The sequence below is a fragment of the Cottoperca gobio genome, chromosome 10, assembly GCF_900634415.1.
Source record: "Cottoperca gobio chromosome 10, fCotGob3.1, whole genome shotgun sequence".
In the NCBI taxonomy this organism is placed as follows: domain Eukaryota; kingdom Metazoa; phylum Chordata; class Actinopteri; order Perciformes; family Bovichtidae; genus Cottoperca; species Cottoperca gobio.
The window spans coordinates 4,876,895-4,898,113 of NC_041364.1; the positions used below are offsets into that span (position 1 = coordinate 4,876,895).

The window sequence follows — 21,219 nt, forward strand, 5'->3', positions numbered from 1 at the left end:
TGTTTGTGCAGGTGACCTGACTCGGCCTCTCTGGCACCACCTTCATTCACTAATGCTGAATCAGCTTTCGCCATGCAACAAATATGGAGTTTATGTGTCACCTACTGTCGAGATGTCGCTCTGGCGCTCGCACTCTTTGCTTTAATGTTTGTAATTTAGGATGTGTAGCTTATTTTGCTGTTACTCAAACTAGTCTGGTTAAGAGCAGTCGTTTAGTGCTGAAGAATACGAGAGGAGTATGTGGAAAATGTCAATGTAAAGCTAGAGTTCTGTCAAAATACAGAGTACATAAGCGCTTGAATAATAGACAAAGTATAGTTTTATAGATAGATTAACAAGCTAAATTCAAGCAAACATGGCAATCTGGACTTTTTTGTTGTACTAACTCTTTGAAAAGTTCTGTGTATTTGCAGTAGAAAACAAATGTTTTAAAAAGATTTGAAAGTATTAGCTTGGAGTATTTATAATGTGGATGTGTTGATCTTGGTTATTGTGGATATCACAACACCATCTAGTGGATCGTGTTGTTTTTACAGCCACAGGAGAGACGCTTCTCAACAGCGCTCCTGGAGAAAAGTCAATACCTAATCATTAAAAATAATATCAGGCCATGTATGTCACTTAATAAGGTCTCTGTACACCGGACATCTCAATAAGGAGCATAAACATCCCATCCCAATTATCATTGACTGTCACTGATATTCATATCAAGGCCAGATTTCCCCCGTTTGCTCAGGGAACATCACATTCAAGCAAATGTGTTTGCTCATACTCTCAAGACATGTGGGCTGAGGAATAAAATATCAAACAGGACAACTGTTTAATGGGATGCACGCACCGTCACACATTGTGTGTGTGTGTGTGTGTGTGTGTGTGTGCAGCCCCACGTGCCCACACACACACAGTTATGCATGCATTCAAATACACACACACACATGCTGCATTTCAAGCAAGTGAATCTGTGAGCACACACTCGCTGACACTCCACACCTTCGGTCTCCTAAATGATAATTAGTCCTCTATGGTGCCTGCTGAATGATCAATGACAGCACTGTAGGTTTTACATTAATAATTTGTGAAGGAAAGAGAGTGACAAAGAGAGTGAGAGAAGCGGGAGATGTGTCCTGTTGTGTTCTGGGACAGAGGAAGGCTAGATTACCCATGTGCCAGGGGAATCTAATGCAATTACGAGTGTTTGCTTACACCATGTGTCCCCTTCCGTCTGCACAGCGGCATCGGGACTGCACCCGCCGCCATCCTCCCATTCAGCTCTCTTGTTTGTTTTCAGTATTTACGCCACCCCAATCCCCCCCCCCCCCCCCCCCCTCCTCATCACCACCACCACCCCTTCTCATTTGCCCCTTCCTTCAATATCACTAATTAAAGTAAACCAATAAGGTTGGGGGAGGGACCAGATTGAACTCCAACTCAGAACTCAGAAGTCAAAAGAGACATTGGGGGGGGGGGGGGGGGGGGGTGTTGTGTGTGTGTGGCTGGCAAAATATACATTATTTATAATGCAAGAAAGAAGGACACATAGGGAGAGGGGAGGTTTGTTTAAGAGATTAGCGATGGCCTGCTTATTAGCTTTAGCTCTCATTCCCAGTCATTTGCCTTTTCTTCAACACTCACATGCCGTCCACAAAGAAGAAGAAGAAGAAGAAGAAGAAGAAGAAGAAGAAGAAGAAGAAGAAGAAGAAGTGTCCAGATCACTGATTCAAATCACTTTAGACTTCTTACTGTGCTTCTTATGGCTCCACATGAATCTGTCAGGAGTAGAGAGAGGAGTTAGTATAACAAAGGATGGATGGATATATAGAGAGAGACAGACAGACAGACACACAGACAGACACACAGACAGACAGACAGACAGACACACAGACAGACAGACAGACAGATAGACAGACAGACACACAGACAGACAGACAGACAGACAGACAGATAGATAGATAGATAGACAGACACACAGACAGACAGATAGATAGACAGATATATAGACGGATGGATGGACGCACGGACGGACACACAGACAGACAGACAGACAGACAGACAGATATATGGACGGACGGACGGACACATAGACAGACAGACAGACAGACAGATAGATATATAGACAGACAGACAGACAGACAGACAGATAGATAGACGGATGGATGGATGGACAGGCAGACAGACAGACAGACAGACAGACAGACAGACAGACGGATATATAGACGGATGGATGGATGGACAGGCAGACAGACAGACAGACAGACAGACAGATATATAGACGGATGGACAGACAGACAGACAGATATATGGACGGACGGACGGACACATAGACAGACAGACAGACAGATAGATATATAGACAGACAGACAGACAGACAGATAGATAGACAGACAGACAGACAAATAGACAGACAGACAGACAGATAGACAGACAGACAGACAGACAGACAGATATATGGACGGACGGACGGACACATAGACAGACAGACAGACAGATAGACAGACAGACAGACAGACAGATAGATATATAGACAGACAGACAGACAGACAGACAAATAGACAGACAGACAGACAAATAGACAGACAGACAGACAGACAGACAGACAGACGGACGGACAGACAGACGGACAGATATATGGACGAACGGACGGACACATAGACAGACAGACAGACAGATATATGGATGGATGGACGCACGGACAGACAGACAGACAGATATATAGGCGGATACACAGACAGACAGACAGACAGACGGATATATAGACGGATGGATGGATGGACAGGCAGACAGACAGACAGACAGACAGACAGATATATAGACGGATGGACAGACAGACAGACAGATATATGGATGGATGGACGCACGGACAGACAGACAGACAGACAGACAGATAGACAGACAGACGGACGGACAGACAGATAGACAGACAGACGGATATATAGACGGATAGATGGACAGACAGACAGACAGATATATGGATGGATGGACGCACGGACAGACAGACAGACAGAAAAACAGACAGACAGACAGACAAACAGAGACAGAGAGACAGACAGATATATAGGCGGATACACAGACAGACAGACAGACAGACGGATATATAGACCGATGGATGGACAGACAGACAGACAGACAGACAGATACACAGACAGACAAACAGACAGACGGATATATAGACCGATGGATGGACAGACAGACAGACAGACAGACAGATATAGGTAGATGCGTAGATATATAGATTGCACTCTATATATCAGGGTTTGACTACAGCCCTAGTTTGACTTTCTTATTTTGACTATTCCCTGGGACATGGATGACATTTCATTTTTGTGTATTTAGTGCCAAGGATGATATTAAGCTAATCTGCCCATGCTCCTGTTTGCTTTTAGGGATTTGGGAAGTATAGGCAAACACGAAGCACACAGAGACTCCAGCTAAGATCAGGGGCGACAGAGAGACTTTTGGTAAAGCGACGTGGCTAAGGTGGCAGCAGCGAACTGTTGGCTTTCTCAGTGTGAGTTTGTGAGAATATTGTTCATGTCCAACCTCCCTGGTTGGGATTACATATTTGACGTTAAATCCGCTCCTAAAGTTTAAATCTGTGTGTTTTGCTGGCAGCGAAGTCGACCTTACAATGCGAACCTTCTTAAAAACAAACTTCCCAAAGGCATTCAGGATTTATGCTGCTCTGCTAATACAAGTCAAGATTAGTAAGAGGGGGTTATATTCATTGAAAATAAACATGACAAATATCAGAACTACAGGGGGTAACACAACTAAACATCCTGCAACCAATAATGTACTGTGTCTTTAAACCCCGCAGCTACCTACACACATGATTACAGTATAGGCCCTGTGGCTTCTGCACATCAACCCAGTATAAGTGTTTACTATTATGTCGATATAACTATAACTGTATATTTATATTGTTTTCTACATAAACTACAGAGAACCCGACTTCAGCATGACTTGTAACACGTAGAAATAATTAAAAAAGGTCTGCTATTAGCACAACACACAAACCATACGTACATTATAGCCTAAGTATAGGATGTATATAGTTTTTAACTTCTTAATTTATTGTATTTGTTCATTTTAAATGGTTGTTTGTCTCTTTAACAAGTGTTACCTTGTCTTTAGTCTTTTCCATTAGTAATTTAATTTTCAATTATCAACTAAGAAATGTTGGCTAAAGATGAGATGTCAACATCCAATCAGATTTCTCCACTGCCATGTCCTGATCTCAACATCTTCTGCTGTATTCAAATAAAGTAATACCGCTAAACTATATATATCATTAGGGTTTATTAAAAACTCTTCAAGTAATCTACAAGTTTGTCCCAGTGAGTGCTTGATGCCAGCAGTGTAAATATGAAAGGTAATACCAAAATGGCAAAGAACATTAGAACAAGTCTTCATCATTCTGTATCTTTTACTCAACTTATACTTAAAATGTACGTAAATGTAAATTCAGCATTACTCACTTCAACCCTGCCGGCCAATGCATAATTGAAAACCGTGGGATGTTTGAGAATGAGTAATGGATCCAGGCACCTATAATGGATCTTTTCTTTGTACCACAATTACCCGTGAAAGAAGTGTTTCAACTGTGTTCAGTGAGAAGTGTATTCTTTGGGATCGGCCCAATCCTTCTGTGGCCTGGCAGCGGGCCAGGAACAGTGATTTGGGAGCCTCATCTTTGGACAACAGTGAGTTGTCAGGAGGAGAAGGAGAAAAACAGAATGATGTGCTTTACTGTGGCAGTATAACAAGTAACTATGACTCACCGCACACTCATTTTGATTTTTTTTCTTGTCCTACCACAACCTTGAGACTCATTTGAAGCAACGCTGGAAGATATATCAAGCAATACACAAATATAACAAACCAGACATAACAACTTAAGAGTCATCGGAGCCAGAATCTTTGTCAGGGCCAAGAACAACGAGTGCAAAAAACTTTTTTCTCATTGCTTCAAGGAAAATGTTACTATTAGCCATTTTTAGATTACTTTTGAATTTTAGCCATGTAGGTGTCACTTTCATCCAAAGCCATTTTAAAAGAGAGGAGGATCAGAATAGACTCTTAGACCAAACACACGTATACAGCTGCAGGCAACAATGCTATTGTCTTTATGATTAGCAGTAGTAGTAAAAATCAGTTTGCCGCTGACCTACAGAAAGCTAGTCGTCTTCATTTAAAGGGCCAGTGTCTAGTAATCAGTTGTTAGATGCCTCCAAATCCTTCACACTGCCCCTTTAATCATGTCTTGATTATTGAAACTCTCTATATTCATCACTAAGTCAAAAAAAGCACAAAATGCAGCTCTTTGATTGGCAACAAGTCTACATTTCTGACCTGTTAGGAACATGTACAAGTGTTGAGCCAGCAGAAAAAGCCACTCTCACAGTTAAAAACTGACTTTTCTGCTAATATGTAGAAGTAACAACTCAACTGACACGACATTAACAACAGTAGAAGACCTTCTTTACGGACAGCATCGCTGAACATACACACAATCTTATTTTAAAGACTATTGTAGATGGTTCCATGTGAGAACAGAACCAATTATACTGTTACATCCACACACAAAAGAAAAAAACATTCCCAGGAATTACCCAAGCCCCATGTGGCTGTGAAAAACCGGGGAGCGGTAAACTGAGCAGGTTTGGGAGGTAGCTAAAGCTCCAGGTACTTTCCTCATTCTTGTGAACTTCTTCTCAGGGATTAGAGGGTAAACACACAGGGTCTGGGAGAAATATCTCCCCCTACCTTCAGCCCATAACCACATGAGATGACTGTTGACTCAATGTTGGCACACTGAATAAAGCATTGTGGCAGAGGGGAGAGGGCTAAGTCTACGTCTGCTCTGGATGAGTTCTGTCAAGCCCACAAGGTCAAATGTTCTATTAATTGTACCTTTTCTATGGAACTATATTCCATCTTTTAACTTTAAATAATGATTAAAGACACATTTTAATATAAACACAACCCTGCCATTTGACAATCAAGGGATGAAATGCACCTGTAATTGAAATACTATATGTTACATCGTCTCGGCTATGGGTGCCATTTTCGGAACGGCTCCTTTATGACGGATTCAAACGAGCTACAATAAGGCAAACTACACTAACAACCTCCATGTATGAATCCTTCCCACGCATGCTGGTAATGTTCTGTGTGACCAATGAAGGAGAGACCAAACAAAGGAGTGCCATGATAGCACCTTAGAGCTAATCTCTCAATTACTACTTTACTGCTGCTGTCAGACAAAACACAACAAAAGCTTAGAAGCTGTCACGCATATAGCCCCTTGTGTGTGTGTGTGTGTGTGTGTGTGTGTGTGTGTGTGTCTCTTTGGTAATAGCCATGTGTGGTCTGTCTAATCGTATTCTTTGTCGTCTATTTTTGTTGCAACTGAACTATGAAACGCTAAAAACAATATGATTGACAGGTTACAAAATAAGAAGCACATTGTGTTGCATGAGCATGTCATTATCAGAGTTGGGGGGGGGGGGGGTGTATTACAATAAGGCCTGTGAAATGTGGGACTATATACTTTTATACTGTATTTATTGTGAGTGCCAAAACATTTCTTATTTCTGTATAAGATTTTGAAAGAGTAGCTTATGTGTCTCCCACTATTTGTGTTTTTTAGCATAATGTTTGCACTTCTGACTATATTTGAAACACCTGTACATTATTGTACTTAAAGGTATTAGTGCTTTCATTCAATGCCCTTCATGATGTCGAAATGTGTTGATATCAAGACATTCTTAATGTCTAAAGATGTTGTTGGAGATAAAATGTGTTTTCACCTAATAGCAGCACCTTACTGTGTCAGATGTGTTACTGCACTGTGCACTTACTCAGTACAACACTAAGCACTGTGTTGTGCTGTCCTCTGGTGAAGCTGGGTGTATTCCACGGACACAGAAGCTAAAGCTAAGGATGTCACAGGCAATGCCTGACATTAGCCGTGTAATGGCCAGGATTTGCTGATAAAGCAGGGGTCTCACGTTGGCAGTCTTCAGTGACTTAAGTGGGCCGTTCTTCCATAGCCGTTGGGGCTATACAGTATATCCATCCCTCGATCTGTCGGCCTAACAGACTGTGCCTCTTTCAGATCTGCTTTCCCCTGCAGCTTATTTCTCAGAGATGTTAATACAGTAGTTCTTTTGACTGATTAACGTGATTTCAGCAGCTCTTTAGACCAACAGGTGTACAAGTCTCTTTACACATTGACACAGTATAAGCTCTGTAATGAGCGTGAATTAGGAAAACATAATAAATCACAGCACAATTTATTTTCTTATCATAGTAGATAAATGAGCCAGCATGCATTATACCAGGACGCTGAAACCGCTAAATTGCATTCAGCCATTAATAATGTGATTATTTGCCACAATACTTTTCCTTTAGTGACGTCTCAACACTCGTGCTTTGTTGTGCAGAAGCAGTGCGATGTGTAGCTTCTGTTGGCTACACTGCATGTCTTTGCCATGACGTGAATTACAATGTGTCTAAATGGGTTTGGTGTATTATATATTTGTTAGAATATGGTGCTTTACCACTTACTATTTATATATTCTCAACATATTTAATGTGCCATCTGTCACACAGGAAAAAAGCAATGTAAATAAGAGGAAATCTCTCGAAGTCATGACGGCACCTTTTGACATTTTATTTCCAGACATGCTTTTATTTGTTTGATGGCATTTACCTCATCTGGCATTTCTGTTGTTTGTCAATTATCTCCATGAGGACTCATGCCTGAAAGAGTTGTCTCAGTGAAGTGTTGACAGCGAGAGGGAAAAACAAATGAACCCAGAAATAAAAATGTAAATATGATTTCCCATTTGCAAATGTTAGCTGTCTCTGTTTCTGTTAAACTCCACGCCACTTCTGCCCAAGTTTCCTATCCAGAAGATATGTGCAGAAAAGTAACATCGCTGTACGTGAAACACAAGACGGTACAGTTAGGACTAGATGTGTGTGCAATGCTGTGGTAATGATTCATAGCGTGTCCTCCGTGTATTAGTTGCACAAAGCTGAGACAATTCCCGAAGGTTGCAGAGGTCAAACACAAAGAGGTAATATACGGGAGGAGACTTATGGTCATCACTTTGGATAGTTTTCCCACAGATGAGGCAGACATTCAGACACATGTCCCCAAAGAAAGCTTTATAAATCTGTGAGCATGTCACACATTTTGAGATGAGGATGCCCAGTCACATAAGCACCTGTCACAACGTGTCCTCTTGTCTTTTGATCTTCCTCTCTCGTCTCCCTCTACTGCTCCGTTCTCTGCATTATTCTGCTTTCTTTAAAAACTTTCTTTGGGAGGAGGAGGAGTGGTCTAAACTGTGTAATCTGTGATTGATAGGACATAGGCAGAGGAAACCAACATAAGAAGAAGAACACCAATTTATTTTCCATTTTAAATAAAGACAGAAAAGCGGAGGGAACTGCCAAAGGTATTCATTTGATCTGAATGGAACTTCAATAAAACAAATTCCTTCGACAGCTATTTCAGTTCTGCACCGAGAGGCATTCCCCAAACAACCTTTTGTCTTCTGTCCTGACAGCCCACAACTGTTATTTTAGCCCTTCTCCCCATTAAATCAATATCTAATATTACCAAGGACGAAATTTGGTACGCCTGACCACATGAAGCAGATACTTCTTCATGGATGATGACAAATTCAGCCATTTGTTTCCTGTGACTTTTACCCCCATCTTGTATACAAGGGTATTTAATTCTATCACGTCACATTGATATCAGGACCAGAAGTATTGTACAGCTGCCAAGTATGACAGATGCACAGAGAATTTGTCTTGTTGTTGATGCTTTTTATATATGTGTGTGAATTACATTAGGAATCCTTTTACACTAAGATTCTGTGGAGTTTTTTCTCCCTTTTGATCAAGTCTGTGCTAAACAAGAAACAAAAGAACTCAGAATTTAATCTAAATACAAATACAGAATCCCTTGCAGGTAAAAAAAAGTATTTAAAAAGTTATCTGGTGTTCATGGACACACACGTGGACTTTTAAATGATATAAGACTGCCATCTAGTGGCCAATTTGCTACAAAGTCAAGCAAGGTACTGGTTTTATTGTCAATATCTTTAGAAAAGGAGCATTGAGATGTTCACAAACACACTGCAGAGCTGTATGCAAACTATCTTTACAAGGACACTGACTGTCACTGATTCATCTTCAATGTAGCCACTGTATCTGAAGCCTCCTCTGGCCACAGACTGATTACAGTACGGATGCTAGAAAAGAAAGAAGAAACAAAGTTAGGATAACTGAAGTCTGAAATCCCACCAGATCTAATATATAAATTAATCGTTTTGAGTCAGTGAAAAAAAAAAGCATTCTCTGGATCCATCTTCTCTAATGTGAAGATTTGCAGATCTTTTGGTTTTAAGCCAAGATCAATCAATCAATCAATCAATCAATCAATAAAATATAATAATACCTTCATTACATTTATATCACAATGATGCGAGTAATACAAGGAGACGCAAACATAAAAAATAAATAGACCAGGTCTTACCCTTTCCCAATCTTCATATGTTCAAAGGCCACATTGATTTGGTCCAGCGGGAGGTTGTTGGTGATAAACTCGTCCAGCTTCAGCTTGTTGTTCATGTAGTCTTCCACCAGTTTAGACACACCATCCACACTCTTCCAGTCTTTAGAAGAGGACAACACAACTGAGTCCTCATGAACCACAACATATGGATATTAATGAGCCCCTAAGAAGGGCACTTTTCATCACCATCTTTTCCTGTAATCTGAGATTTCTTTGCACCGTGTGAATGAAAGGAATGACCCTCCTTTGGATACGTACATACATTATATAAACTACCTGCGTCTTTACTCTTTGATTGTGCGGGACTACAGCTGAAGCCATCAACTGACATCCAAAACAGTTTAGATGACCAAATAATTCTTGAAGTCATGAAATGAAAGCATCATTGGAGGCCATTTTTCTTGCATGAACTAACAGGCCTGTTAAATTAAGTTCACCTCCAAAGTAAGTTCCCTTCAAGGTGCGTCCCATCAGGATCTTTTCTACATTGACGCTCATCGCTTCAGTCTCCGACCACCCAGCAATGACGCAGGTGCCCCAGGCATCTTTTGTAGACTCGAGCGCAGCGCTCTAGGACAACAATTTTATTATTTTTATATATATATATATATATATATATATATATATATATATATATATATATATATATATATATATATATATATATATATATATATATATATATATATATATATATATATATATATATATATATATATATATATATATATATATATATAAATAAATGTGTGTGTGTATTTACACACATGTTTATATATACAGACACACACACACACACATTTATATGTATAAATTCACAGAATATGATCAAAATATGAAATTGCACAATTACAAATTGCGTCTTATTAATTCTATGTGCACATATTGCATTCCTACTCTGTAGTGACTGTGCCGATTCCTAAAGGATTCCTACTGTACCTGTAGACATGTACACCCACCATAATAACTGGACTCCCAACACACTCCAGAGCGCAGTCCACCCCTCCCTCTGTCATCTCCACCAGAACATCCTGGATGGGCTTGCTATAATCTTGGGGGTTGACACATTCAGTGGCTCCGAACATTTTGGCTTTCTCAAACTTGTCGGGGTTGATGTCCACCCCGATGATCCTTTTAGCCTGAGCAGCCTGGCATCCCATGATGGCGGCCAGTCCAACAGCTCCGAGCCCAAACACGGCACAAGAGGAATCTTTTTCAATCTGGATGCAGTCAGTCAATCAACAGAGACATCTGATGAGATCACTGTAGACTTTTTAATGCAGTATATATTTTTACTTAATTCTTTCTTTTCTTGAAGACCTTGTATCGGCCCATTCTATTTTCACGCAATTATGCTTTTAAGCATAAAAACATACAGTACATAGCATCAGAAATATAAATGGAACTTGTGCTAAGCTTGTACACTATTTAAAACAGGTTTCACCATTTTCTATACATTTTTAACCCACCCAAGTGTACTTATGTGGCGCTCATGTTATCTCCTGACATCTAGTGGGGGAAATAAATAACTACATCCTGTTAATCTCACTGTTTCCTCTTACCTTGCCTGCATTAAGAGCAGCACCATAACCAGTGGAGACGCCGCAGCCGAGTAGACACACTTTGTCTAGCGGAGCATTACTTGGTATCTTTGCAAGTGATGTATCTGGAACCACAGTGTACTGGGAGAAAGAACTGACGCCAAGGAACTGGTACACCTGCTGGCTCTGGTGAGTTATCCTGCTTGTGCCATCAGCCATTACACCCCTTTGTGTGTGTGCCCTGAAAGCCACACACAAAAAGGAACCAATGAGTATTTAAAAAGGACATGATAGCAATCGTGGTTTGTCTGTGAAAATGTGGTAATGATCACCAGTTCTTCCGGCAGTGATTTGTTTTAGGACTCTGACATCGATCACATTCCCCACACTGAGGTAGAAAAAGAGGAATAACTTTGTCCCCTGTGAAAACAACAAAAAGCAAACAAACTACTTCAGTCAAAGTTCAATGTCACGCCAGCATTTTTGTTGTGAGCTGTATAACTCACCCGGTGAGAATTTGGTGACTTCCGGACCGACACTCTCTACTATCCCTGCAGCTTCATGGCCAAGAACTAATGGGAATGGTCTAAACTTCATCCCTTTTCCAGTCAGGTATTCCCAGTCTGTGTGGCACACGCCCGTGGCAACAATCTGTACAACCATGTAGGGAGCGGACAGTTTAATGAAGTGCACGTGGTTGTTTAGCAATATCATGCAAACGCAAAACAAACAGAAATAGGAAGTCATTTGGAACCAAGCAGTCAGCATTGTTTGCCTGTGTCTCATAGTAAAAAATAGAAGTAACAACCATGTGTGTAACACGAGTCTCAGCCATACATCTGGTTTAATTTGCCACCGAGGATAATTCAACATTATGACAAATTTGTTCTCATTAGTTAATTTAATTCTGATAAAGTTTCACACCTGTTAACACTGGAAAGTTTCTGCCCACATTTACAACCATAGTTAAAGACTTTGTTCCTGCACACTTTCAGACATATGTGGGATGATCAGCTGACCTTGATGCGGACTTCATGGACTTTGGGTGGAGCCACCTCCACGTCCTCAATGACCAGGGGCTTCCCACGCTCCCATGCAACAGCTGCTTTGCATTTAATCACCTCAGAGAGAAAAAAAATACATGTGTTCGTTGCCAGTATCTTTAAACCGGTTATTTGGGCGTGAACTCCCGGTCTACATATGATAGGCACACAATGGGTTGAATATCATAGTTGTCAAAATAGAACAGGCTCCAAGGAACAATAACCGTACTTTATACCACTTATAAAACAAAATGTATATTGTAGATGAAGTTTCATTTACTTACATTTGTTGTTGACATTGTTGGGTGATGTTGTTTACTAATTAAATTCCCTGCAATTTAACAAAATACTCAAATTATTGAAATATTGACACATGCGTTCACTTAGTCTCACATAAATAACTTTGTTTCGTATTATATCAACAATATAATCTCTTAAATCACACTAACCGTGTCTCTCACGTTTGTTTTGATGAGCCAACCCAACCGTACGATTGTCCTGCTCCTTTAATGTGTGTGCGGCAGCGATGTGACTTTACAACACTTCACGACACTTGTGAATACCTTTACGGCGGCTCTTGGTCACACGTGTTGTCACTGCATGGAAGTCCCTCGGAGTAAATAGCTGCATGTTAGCCGATCACATTTGTGAGTATTATGCTTTAAACTGTGCGTATATAGTGTTGTAGATCTGTCAACGTTTATATTGTGAAGCTAATACATAACGTGTTAGTGTGTGGTGGATAATGCTGATGAATTGTGTGGTTTAAATGACTGAATTGTGTTAGCATGTTAGCATGTTAGCTAGGACTTTTGCCTTGCTGCTGAAGCCACGAGTTAAGGTCGTCGAATGCAATGAATACACTCCGCTTTGTTTCGTCTACGCTCCATTTAACCAACCATGTGTTCACATGTGTTTTTATTTTGTCTTCTCTTTGTTCTGACTTATTTCCTCTTCTTTTTTTCTCAGAGTATTTGAAGAAACATGTCTTTCAGAGGAGGAGGTGGACGAGGAGGTAGAGGCGGTGGAGGATTTAGCCGAGGTGGAGGAGGTGGATATGGAGGAGGCAGAGGAGGAGGAGGTGGATATAGAGGAGGAGGAGGTGGATTTGGAGGAGGACGTGGTGGCGGCAGAGGTGGATTTAATAGACAACAAGACTACGGTCCTCCAGAATATGTCGTCGGTAAGATCATCAAACCACTACTACTATAAGATATGTTGCAAAAGCTGCCTGCTTGTAAGAGTTGGGCCTAGCTCTAGTATCCATCCTTAGCAGTAAACACTGAGCCATCACAGATCTTAAATGACATGACTTGTATGATGATATTACAGGAAAGTTGCAATAATTAGTTTGCAACAAGTTCGAAATAACTTGGTAATCTTTCATATCTCTACTTGTGAAATCACATTATTTATTATCATAAGACCAACGAGTAGTGATGAGTGTTTATACTTACAGGGTATTAAGCTTTCTTCTTTTTGCCTTCTCCTCTTATGTTTTTGAGATTTCTTTTTTTAAATGTGTTAAAAAGAATCCATTGGTATCTCTTGTTTTAATGTCCCAATAGCATGAATTATGGGTTATTTATATTCTGCTGACTTGTGAATTTATGGAAACCTTGTGGGCTCATTTAGTCAGCCAGAGGATGGAGATTGGAACTGGGCCTTTGCTGTGATGCTAGAACACGTTATACCCTACTGAATGACCTTCATTGTGTTTCCACTCTGCAGGTGTGGGAGAGTTTGTGCATCCATGTGAAGATGACATAGTTTGCAAGTGTACGACGGAGGAAAACAAAGTTCCTTACTTCAACGCCCCAGTTTACTTGGAAAACAAGGAGCAGATCGGGAAGGTGGATGAGATATTCGGCCAGCTCCGGGACTTTGTATCCTTTCTGTTGATCTCTGAAACAACTTGTGGTGTAAAAGAGGAAAGGTCAACCTCTGGGGATTACATATTATTGTTGCTGCTCAAAATCCTGTTGTTTCCTTAACCTACCCTTGCAGTATTTTTCAGTCAAACTTTCTGACAACATGAAGGCCTCTTCATTTAAGAAAATGCAGAAGGTACAAAAGACATTTAACATTTTAAAGTAGTGCATTTGGATATTAAAAAAATCATTTCAATGCCTCTGTGTATTACACTGTATGTGATTTACACGTCTCTTTTAGTTTTATATAGATCCAATGAAGCTCCTCCCGCTGCAGAGATTCCTCCCCAGGCCGCCCGGAGAGAAGGGTCCGCCTAGAGGAGGCCGAGGGGGTAGAGGTGGAGCAAGAGGCGGAGGTCGTGGAGGTGGGGCATCGAAACGTTGTCTAATTTTAATCCTTTTTGTCTCCTATTGTTGATGAATGCATAGCTCATGTTTATCCCCTCTTGGGCACTTGTGCTGAAATGATCCGTCAGTCGTAGTTATTTGGGATTTAAGTGTTTTCTTTGTGCCTTTTTTGTTTCAGGTGGTTTCCGAGGCGGCCGTGGTGGAAGTTTCGGAGGCGGCCGTGGTGGAGGATTTAGAGGTGGTGGAGGATTTGGAGGTGGAAGAGGTGGAGGAGACAGAGGTGGCTTCAGAGGAAGAGGGGGTGGAGGAGGACGTGGATTCAGAGGTTTGTCTTTTTTACAAAGTTCTACAAATGATATTGTTTTTCCCCCGGTGTGAAGGTAACAGCTTTTTGTTGTTGTTTACTTGTAGGCTCAAGATGATCTGACGGTGATCTGGTGTGATGGTGTCGTCCCTGTCTTGTGCTGCACAAGCAAAAAGGCTGCATTCTCTGCCCGTGACTGTTGGACTCACGATATGGACATTGCCTCTATTTGTAGAACTTGAATGGATTTTTTCTCTTCATTTTATACATTATTTTTATTACTGGTTTTGAATATGTGATGGATTCTTTTTATTTAAAAGGTTCATATGTATGCTTGTGTGTAACATAACAAGGCTATGAGATGAGAGATACGGGGCTCCCTTTGTGTCCAGGCGTATCATTATTCTGTGCTGATCCTGTAATGACGGACGTACGAGATGCAAGATTTCAAAAGATACATTTACAAATGTATTAATTTCCTCAGATATGAGAAAATGTGTCGGAAAACTTTACATGCTGTTAGTTGAAAACGTTTTGATACCCATCATTTGTAAAATCTTAAGCAGAATGTTGTCACATTTTTGTTAAAGGCCTTGATTAAAACATGCTTTGTAACTGTGTTTATTTTAATGTCGAATGCCAAGTACCACCCTAAGGTGGCGAGTAGGGGAAACATTGTATTCAGAGTGTGGTTTGCTTATCGTTAATTCACTTTTAGTTTTGACCATTACTCTGCAGAACTACACACTGACACCACAAGGTTTCACACAAATCTGCTGAAGGGCTGACGTTCAGTTGCTAGAAGTGATTCAACATGCAGAGGTGTGAAGTGAAAACTTGAAACCTGCAGTGCACATTATACTAATTGATGTTTCATTGAATTCTGAGCTATCTTGTTCCAGTGGTTAAGCTTTTTGAGGTGAAGAGTATTTGCATATTCATAGGTGTAATACATTTAATTGAGGGAGAACTAGTTTTCTTTTTTTTTACTGGACATTTGGGAAAATACAATATTTAATTATCGAGATAATTGAAATTTACAAATTGATGCTTATTTGACTTATTTTTAAATAGTGTGCGGTCACAAATGACTAAAATACAGGTGTTTAGTTCAGCTCTGTCTTAATTCGTCACTATTGCCAAGATTGAGCTGTCACTTGGTTTGTATGTGCTAAACGAAAATAAAAATATATATATTTGGACTTGTTTACAAGCTGATTATAACAACTTGCATTCTCTGGTCTGGGCCTCACGTGATGCAAACAAGGAATTATATGTACATACATTTTGGGATTAATATAATGCACAATCAGTCAATTAATAAAGAAATAATTATAATAATTAATCTTAAGAATCAGACGACATCTCTTGAGTAAATTTTAGCTTCTGACATCTCACATGGTGAGAAATAAGATTTTATTTTTCCTGGCCTGCGTCATTCTTACGCATTCAAACGTTCTCGCTTCTGATTGGTCCGGAGGTTAACTCCTTTACGGCCGCACACCGCCCCTCCCTCTCGAGCTGAAGGAACGAACATGGAGACAGCTGGGAAAGTAAGTACATTTCCTACAAAATGCACAATGCAGATTTTAAATGCATTATTTCCTTATGTATGTGTCGTAACGCTTCCACCAATTGCACTTGTATCATACAGAAGTAAGATACTTTCAGCTCGTGTGAACGCATTGCATACGTTGAATGAACATATACAACGAACACTACTTTGGTTGGATCTTTGGTCAGTCACAACTGGTATGCTGCAAGTTCCTGCAACGCTATGTCCGTGCAAAAGTAGTTTTGCTGACTAATAAATCTCCTTTAGACATCCAAAATCTGAAGTGACGGAAAAAGGGGTTAAAAGTGTTTTTAAAGCAGAACGTCACCCCAACAGTGAACTTCTGAAGCTCTGGGTTGGCTTTGCATAAGCCTAAATACAATTCAAAGTCCACTGTGCAACTAGCTCGACCTGTCACACGCACTATAAAGCCTGGAAACGTCAACCAAAACGTGCTGTTCTTTATCTTCAGGTCATCAAGTGCAAGGCAGCTGTTGCCTGGGAATCTGGCAAGCCTCTTTCCATTGAGGAGGTGGAGGTAGCCCCACCAAAGGCCCATGAAGTTCGCATCAAGGTAAACCAAACCGTGGCATGAATGCAACTGATGTAGCTTATGTATTCTTTTTTTTAGGGACCTGTCTTACCAGCATGAGGCAGGAGAATAATTTCCAGGTTATATGTCGTTAATATCAGGCCTATCTTTTATATTCCACTCTTGCATTCAGCAGCTGTGTCTGACACGAACTTTAAATGACACTGTGCCTATCAGATCTTCGCTACAGGGGTGTGTCATACAGATGCCTACACTCTGAGTGGCAGTGACCCCGAGGGACTTTTCCCTGTCATCTTGGGTCACGAGGGGGCCGGAACAGTTGAGAGCGTTGGTGAGGGCGTCACCAAATTCAAGCCGGGTATGGAGCTGCGAGACATGATATTGAAATGTGTTGTATATGTATGTTTAGTCTGATTTCTAATTATTCACAATTCTCTTTCAACCAAGGTGATACCGTCGTCCCGTTGTATGTGCCACAGTGTGGTGAATGCAAATTCTGCAAAAATCCTAAGACCAACCTGTGCCAGAAAATAAGGTAATGCTGTAACGCAAAGATATTTACTAAAGCTAAGATGTTGGACAGACGAACATGTAAAAGATGAGTCCGCAATGGGCTCCCCGGTAGCTCACCCGGTAAAGACTGTCTGTCTGTTTTTAGCGATAAAACTGACATTTAAAAAAAAGTATTTCTTTTGTAGCAGAACTTGCAACCTCAGTAGTTGATCTCACAGCCTCAGGAGCCCCCCCCCCCCAGAGCGATTTGAGTTTCATCACACATGCATGAAAATAAATCATCTTTACCCTGCAGAGTATCCCAGGGCCAGGGCCTGCTCCCCGACATGACCTCCCGCTTCACTTGCAAGGGAAAGCAAGTGTTTCACTTCATGGGGACCAGCACCTTCTCCGGAGTACACTGTGGTGGCCGACATCTCTCTGGCCAAGGTGAACGACAAGGCTCCACTGGATAAAGTGTGCCTTCTAGGATGTGGCATTTCTACAGGTTACGGTGCTGCGCTTAACACTGCCAAGGTGGGTGACACAGGCTGTAGGTACATGAGTGTATACAGTGCAGTACATGCATAGTATTGTACAGTAGTATTATTCACCACTAAATGGTTAACCCTTACAAATCATGCAGGTTTGATGTGATTCTAAGTTGTTTTTTTTAAATATGTTTTGACCCCAAAATTACTAGAAACTACTTTTAAAATGCACTCCTACAGATTACATTACATTACACTTAATGCAGCTGACGCTTTTTACATTAAGTACAAACAATCAGGAAGATACAACTCCCAAAAACTAAAATCTCACAAGGACATTAGCTTCCGAGTACATTCGATGCAAAATTATTCAGTAATCCTTGAATTCTCACATTGCTATTCTTCCTCATGCACGCTCAGGTCGAGCCTGGTTCCACATGTGCTATATTTGGCCTCGGAGCTGTCGGCTTGGCTGTTATTATGGGCTGTAAGGTTGCTGGGGCGACCAGGATCATTGGTGTGGACATCAACCCTGCAAAGTTTGAGAAAGCCAAGGAGTTTGGAGCCACTGAGTTTGTGAACCCCAAAGACAACAGCAAGCCCGTCCAGGAGGTTCTGGTGGAGATGACTGACGGGGGAGTGGACTATTCTTTTGAGTGCATTGGAAATGTGCAAATCATGGTGAGACACTTTGTATTGTGAAAAAACATGCAGTAATTCAAATATGGTTAGTAGATGTACAGTGAGAGCCAGTGCAGATATGCAAAGTGTTTACTCAACAGGCGGCACAAGCAGCTACACGTTTTTATGAGTTTGCAATTCATAGAAACCAGAAAATAAATGCCATTTTATTATTTCAGAGAGCTGCTCTGGAGGCATGCCATAAAGGATGGGGGGAGAGCATCATCATCGGCGTAGCTGGAGCTGGACAGGAGATCTCGACCAGGCCGTTCCAGCTGGTGACAGGCCGAGTGTGGAAGGGCACTGCCTTTGGAGGTGACTGACTTGTTATAATGAGCATAATGTAGTTCGGCTGCAGTTACAACTTTTTTACAACTTTCTTTGGTGACATTGCTCCAAATCTTGGGCCTGTGCCAGAGTATATTTGCACTTGGTACAACATCTGCCTTTTATATAGTATTTAGGGGGGGGCGTTACCCATGCTAATAATAAACAGTCGAGTGGGAGTCTTCGCTCGGCACACCTGGGTAAGAGCTGATGGTTGAGAACGTTTGGTGCATCTGTAGTTGACTTCTCATAACAGAACATTAAGAGACATGTTAGAGAATGTTGCTGCATGAACCTCTCTGAGGAGGCCTCTCTCTCCAGGAGCGTAGGGGGCGGAGTCGGGTCATCAGCTCACCTGGTCTGGCTGCAAGACCACAAGCTGGTGGCAGCCAGTCTCTCTCTCTCTCCTGTTGCTTCCACCCTTCTTGGTGTTACTACTGCCAGCTGTGTATTCTGCGACACCATTTCAACAAGTTCTTTTGATGTACTCTTTGTTTTCTCTTAACTGGGAGAGCAGAGTGCTTGTGCTGCTGTTGCCCAAATCAGCCTTCAGTTCATCAATCTCCTGCTGCCTCTCCTTCAGCTGCTAACTTGACGGATCGGCTTTAAACTTCGCCTTCGCTTGGAACTGGTCAAATGAATCCTGCAGTGTCCCATGATGCTCCAGAGACTGATCCCACTCCAGCTTGGTGACCTCTTTGTACTCTTCAGAGGCCTGAAGGATGTCTGTGAGGTCGGACTGTTTCTTAAGCAGCTGAGCTTTCAGCCTCGATTACAGCTGCCGAGACAGTATCCTCAGGGGTTGAAGAGGCTGCTGGAGTCGGAGTGTTTCTGTCCCCACAGCCCATTGGAAGATCTCTACCAGCTCAGCAGCCTCTTTAGATTTCGCCACTGATTCCAGAGAACAAAGTTGACGGTTCTTATCTCGCTGAGGCTGAAGTTTCCGCTGTTTATTGAGTTTTCTTTGGGTGATGTTCAACTCCATCTCTCCAGATATTTATCTCAGCTAGTCAATAACAGTCCGAGACCACTTGTCTCACAGTTAACTTGAATTTTTCTCAAGGCGATGGAGGTGATCTCCATTTTGTTTTTATCCAGCTGGGTTGTGAAAATGTTTTAACCATTAGGCTTTTTTAATCTCCACGTAAAAGTTTATGATTCAAGATGAGTTTAAACTTGAGCTGAAGTTATATGCAGTTTAGTTTCAATTAAAATTTGAGTTATTAAACAGGTTTTAATATTCACCCCCAGGATGGAAGAGTGTGGAGAGCGTTCCTAAATTGGTGGAAGACTACATGAATAAAAAGCTGAAGGTGGATGAGTTTGTGACTCATACCCTGCCCTTCGAGAAAATCAATGAGGGATTTGACCTCATGCATGCTGGGAAGAGGTGAGAACAGTTCATTTATGCACTCGGTGGATAATCATCTAGTTGCCTTTGTTTGTGCAGCTCTTTCACTTTTTCTTTGTTGTTCAGAGCTTTTTAATATCCTAACCTAATTATGTGTTTGTTCTCATTGCAGTATCCGCACTGTGCTGACTTTCTGAAGTGCCTGAAACATCGACATCGTTCACATCGGCCTTTAAACGCTTATCTCCTTCCATAGTTGAAGCACTTAATGTATTTTTCTGCACTTGTTTTAAAGACACAAGTTTCAGTGTTAGAACACAATTTGTATTAACAGCAGAATGCATGTTTGAAATAAGTGTCATTAAACATTTTTGAAAAATAATTGATTCTCTACTTTTCCTTTTGGTTTCTCATTTGCTGAGAGGAAACATTTATACATAAAGGGTCTTTGGGTCACTGAAGAGTTCATAGCATGAAAACAGTATTTAATCCCATTACCTGAAGGTTACAGTATAAAGTACCGCATTCATACTTAATACTTATTATGCAGCACAATTTATCCAGAAAACCCTTTGCACACACTAAATATTGCAATACGATATATACAGAAGGTTTTACACAAGGTATTATTTAAAAAAACACCAAATGTTAGTTAAAATATCTTCAATATGTAAATACAGTATATATTTATAGACTTCTGGTAAGGTCATCAGTCTTTGAGATAGCAGAACACAGCCTGATAGGATCACAAGCTTCATCCTGAGTAAAAGATGATAAGTTATAGATGTAATCACTCGATCGGAAGTATTTGCTGTTCATGAGTTAACCTCCTGCACACTGTAGAATAGAGGTAAGATGTTTATGCTAATTTGCGAATGTTTCTTTATGCTGGCTGCACTCATAGCTGGCCTCCTACATGGTACATAACAAAGTATCTGCAATCAAAGACAAGCACTTACACAAAGTCTTAATGAGTCTTGCTCACATTTACTGCCATAGTGGACTTT

At 40.9% G+C, this 21,219-nt stretch overlaps 3 protein-coding genes across 5 annotated transcripts; 2 read left to right on the plus strand and 1 right to left on the minus strand.

Moving 5' to 3' along the window:
• Positions 1-8,399: 8,399 nt before the first annotated feature.
• LOC115014975 (alcohol dehydrogenase class-3-like) lies at positions 8,400-12,730 on the minus strand. 3 transcript variants are annotated; one of them, XM_029442139.1, is made up of 10 exons: positions 12,629-12,730; positions 12,464-12,510; positions 12,156-12,257; positions 11,643-11,787; positions 11,469-11,556; positions 11,158-11,377; positions 10,555-10,815; positions 10,033-10,165; positions 9,557-9,695; positions 8,400-9,272 (listed from the first exon to the last, which is right to left on the minus strand). In XM_029442139.1, the coding sequence occupies exons 2-10, from the start codon at positions 12,476-12,478 to the stop codon at positions 9,200-9,202; spliced, it is 1,176 nt and encodes a 391-aa protein (XP_029297999.1). In that variant the 5' UTR covers positions 12,479-12,510; positions 12,629-12,730; the 3' UTR covers positions 8,400-9,199. The 3 variants fall into 3 exon arrangements, with proteins under 3 accessions (XP_029297999.1, XP_029298000.1, XP_029298002.1); XM_029442140.1 differs by having other exon boundaries at positions 12,641-12,696; XM_029442142.1 differs by lacking the exons at positions 12,464-12,510; positions 12,629-12,730 and having other exon boundaries at positions 12,061-12,198.
• On the plus strand, positions 11,188-15,377 carry gar1 (GAR1 homolog, ribonucleoprotein). The gene is made up of 7 exons (XM_029442145.1): positions 11,188-11,325; positions 13,149-13,362; positions 13,911-14,065; positions 14,187-14,246; positions 14,352-14,475; positions 14,637-14,783; positions 14,870-15,377. Exons 2-7 carry the CDS (start codon positions 13,164-13,166, stop codon positions 14,878-14,880), a joined length of 696 nt encoding a protein of 231 aa, XP_029298005.1. The 5' UTR covers positions 11,188-11,325; positions 13,149-13,163; the 3' UTR covers positions 14,881-15,377.
• An 835-nt stretch (positions 15,378-16,212) lies between these two features.
• On the plus strand, positions 16,213-20,594 carry LOC115014977 (alcohol dehydrogenase class-3-like). The gene is given in 10 exon segments (XM_029442143.1): positions 16,213-16,315; positions 16,790-16,891; positions 17,087-17,228; positions 17,318-17,405; positions 17,679-17,775; positions 17,777-17,899; positions 18,274-18,534; positions 18,714-18,849; positions 20,113-20,251; positions 20,385-20,594. Coding segments are annotated over 10 exon segments (1,131 nt in total). The 5' UTR covers positions 16,213-16,297; the 3' UTR covers positions 20,410-20,594.
• Positions 20,595-21,219: the final 625 nt, after the last annotated feature.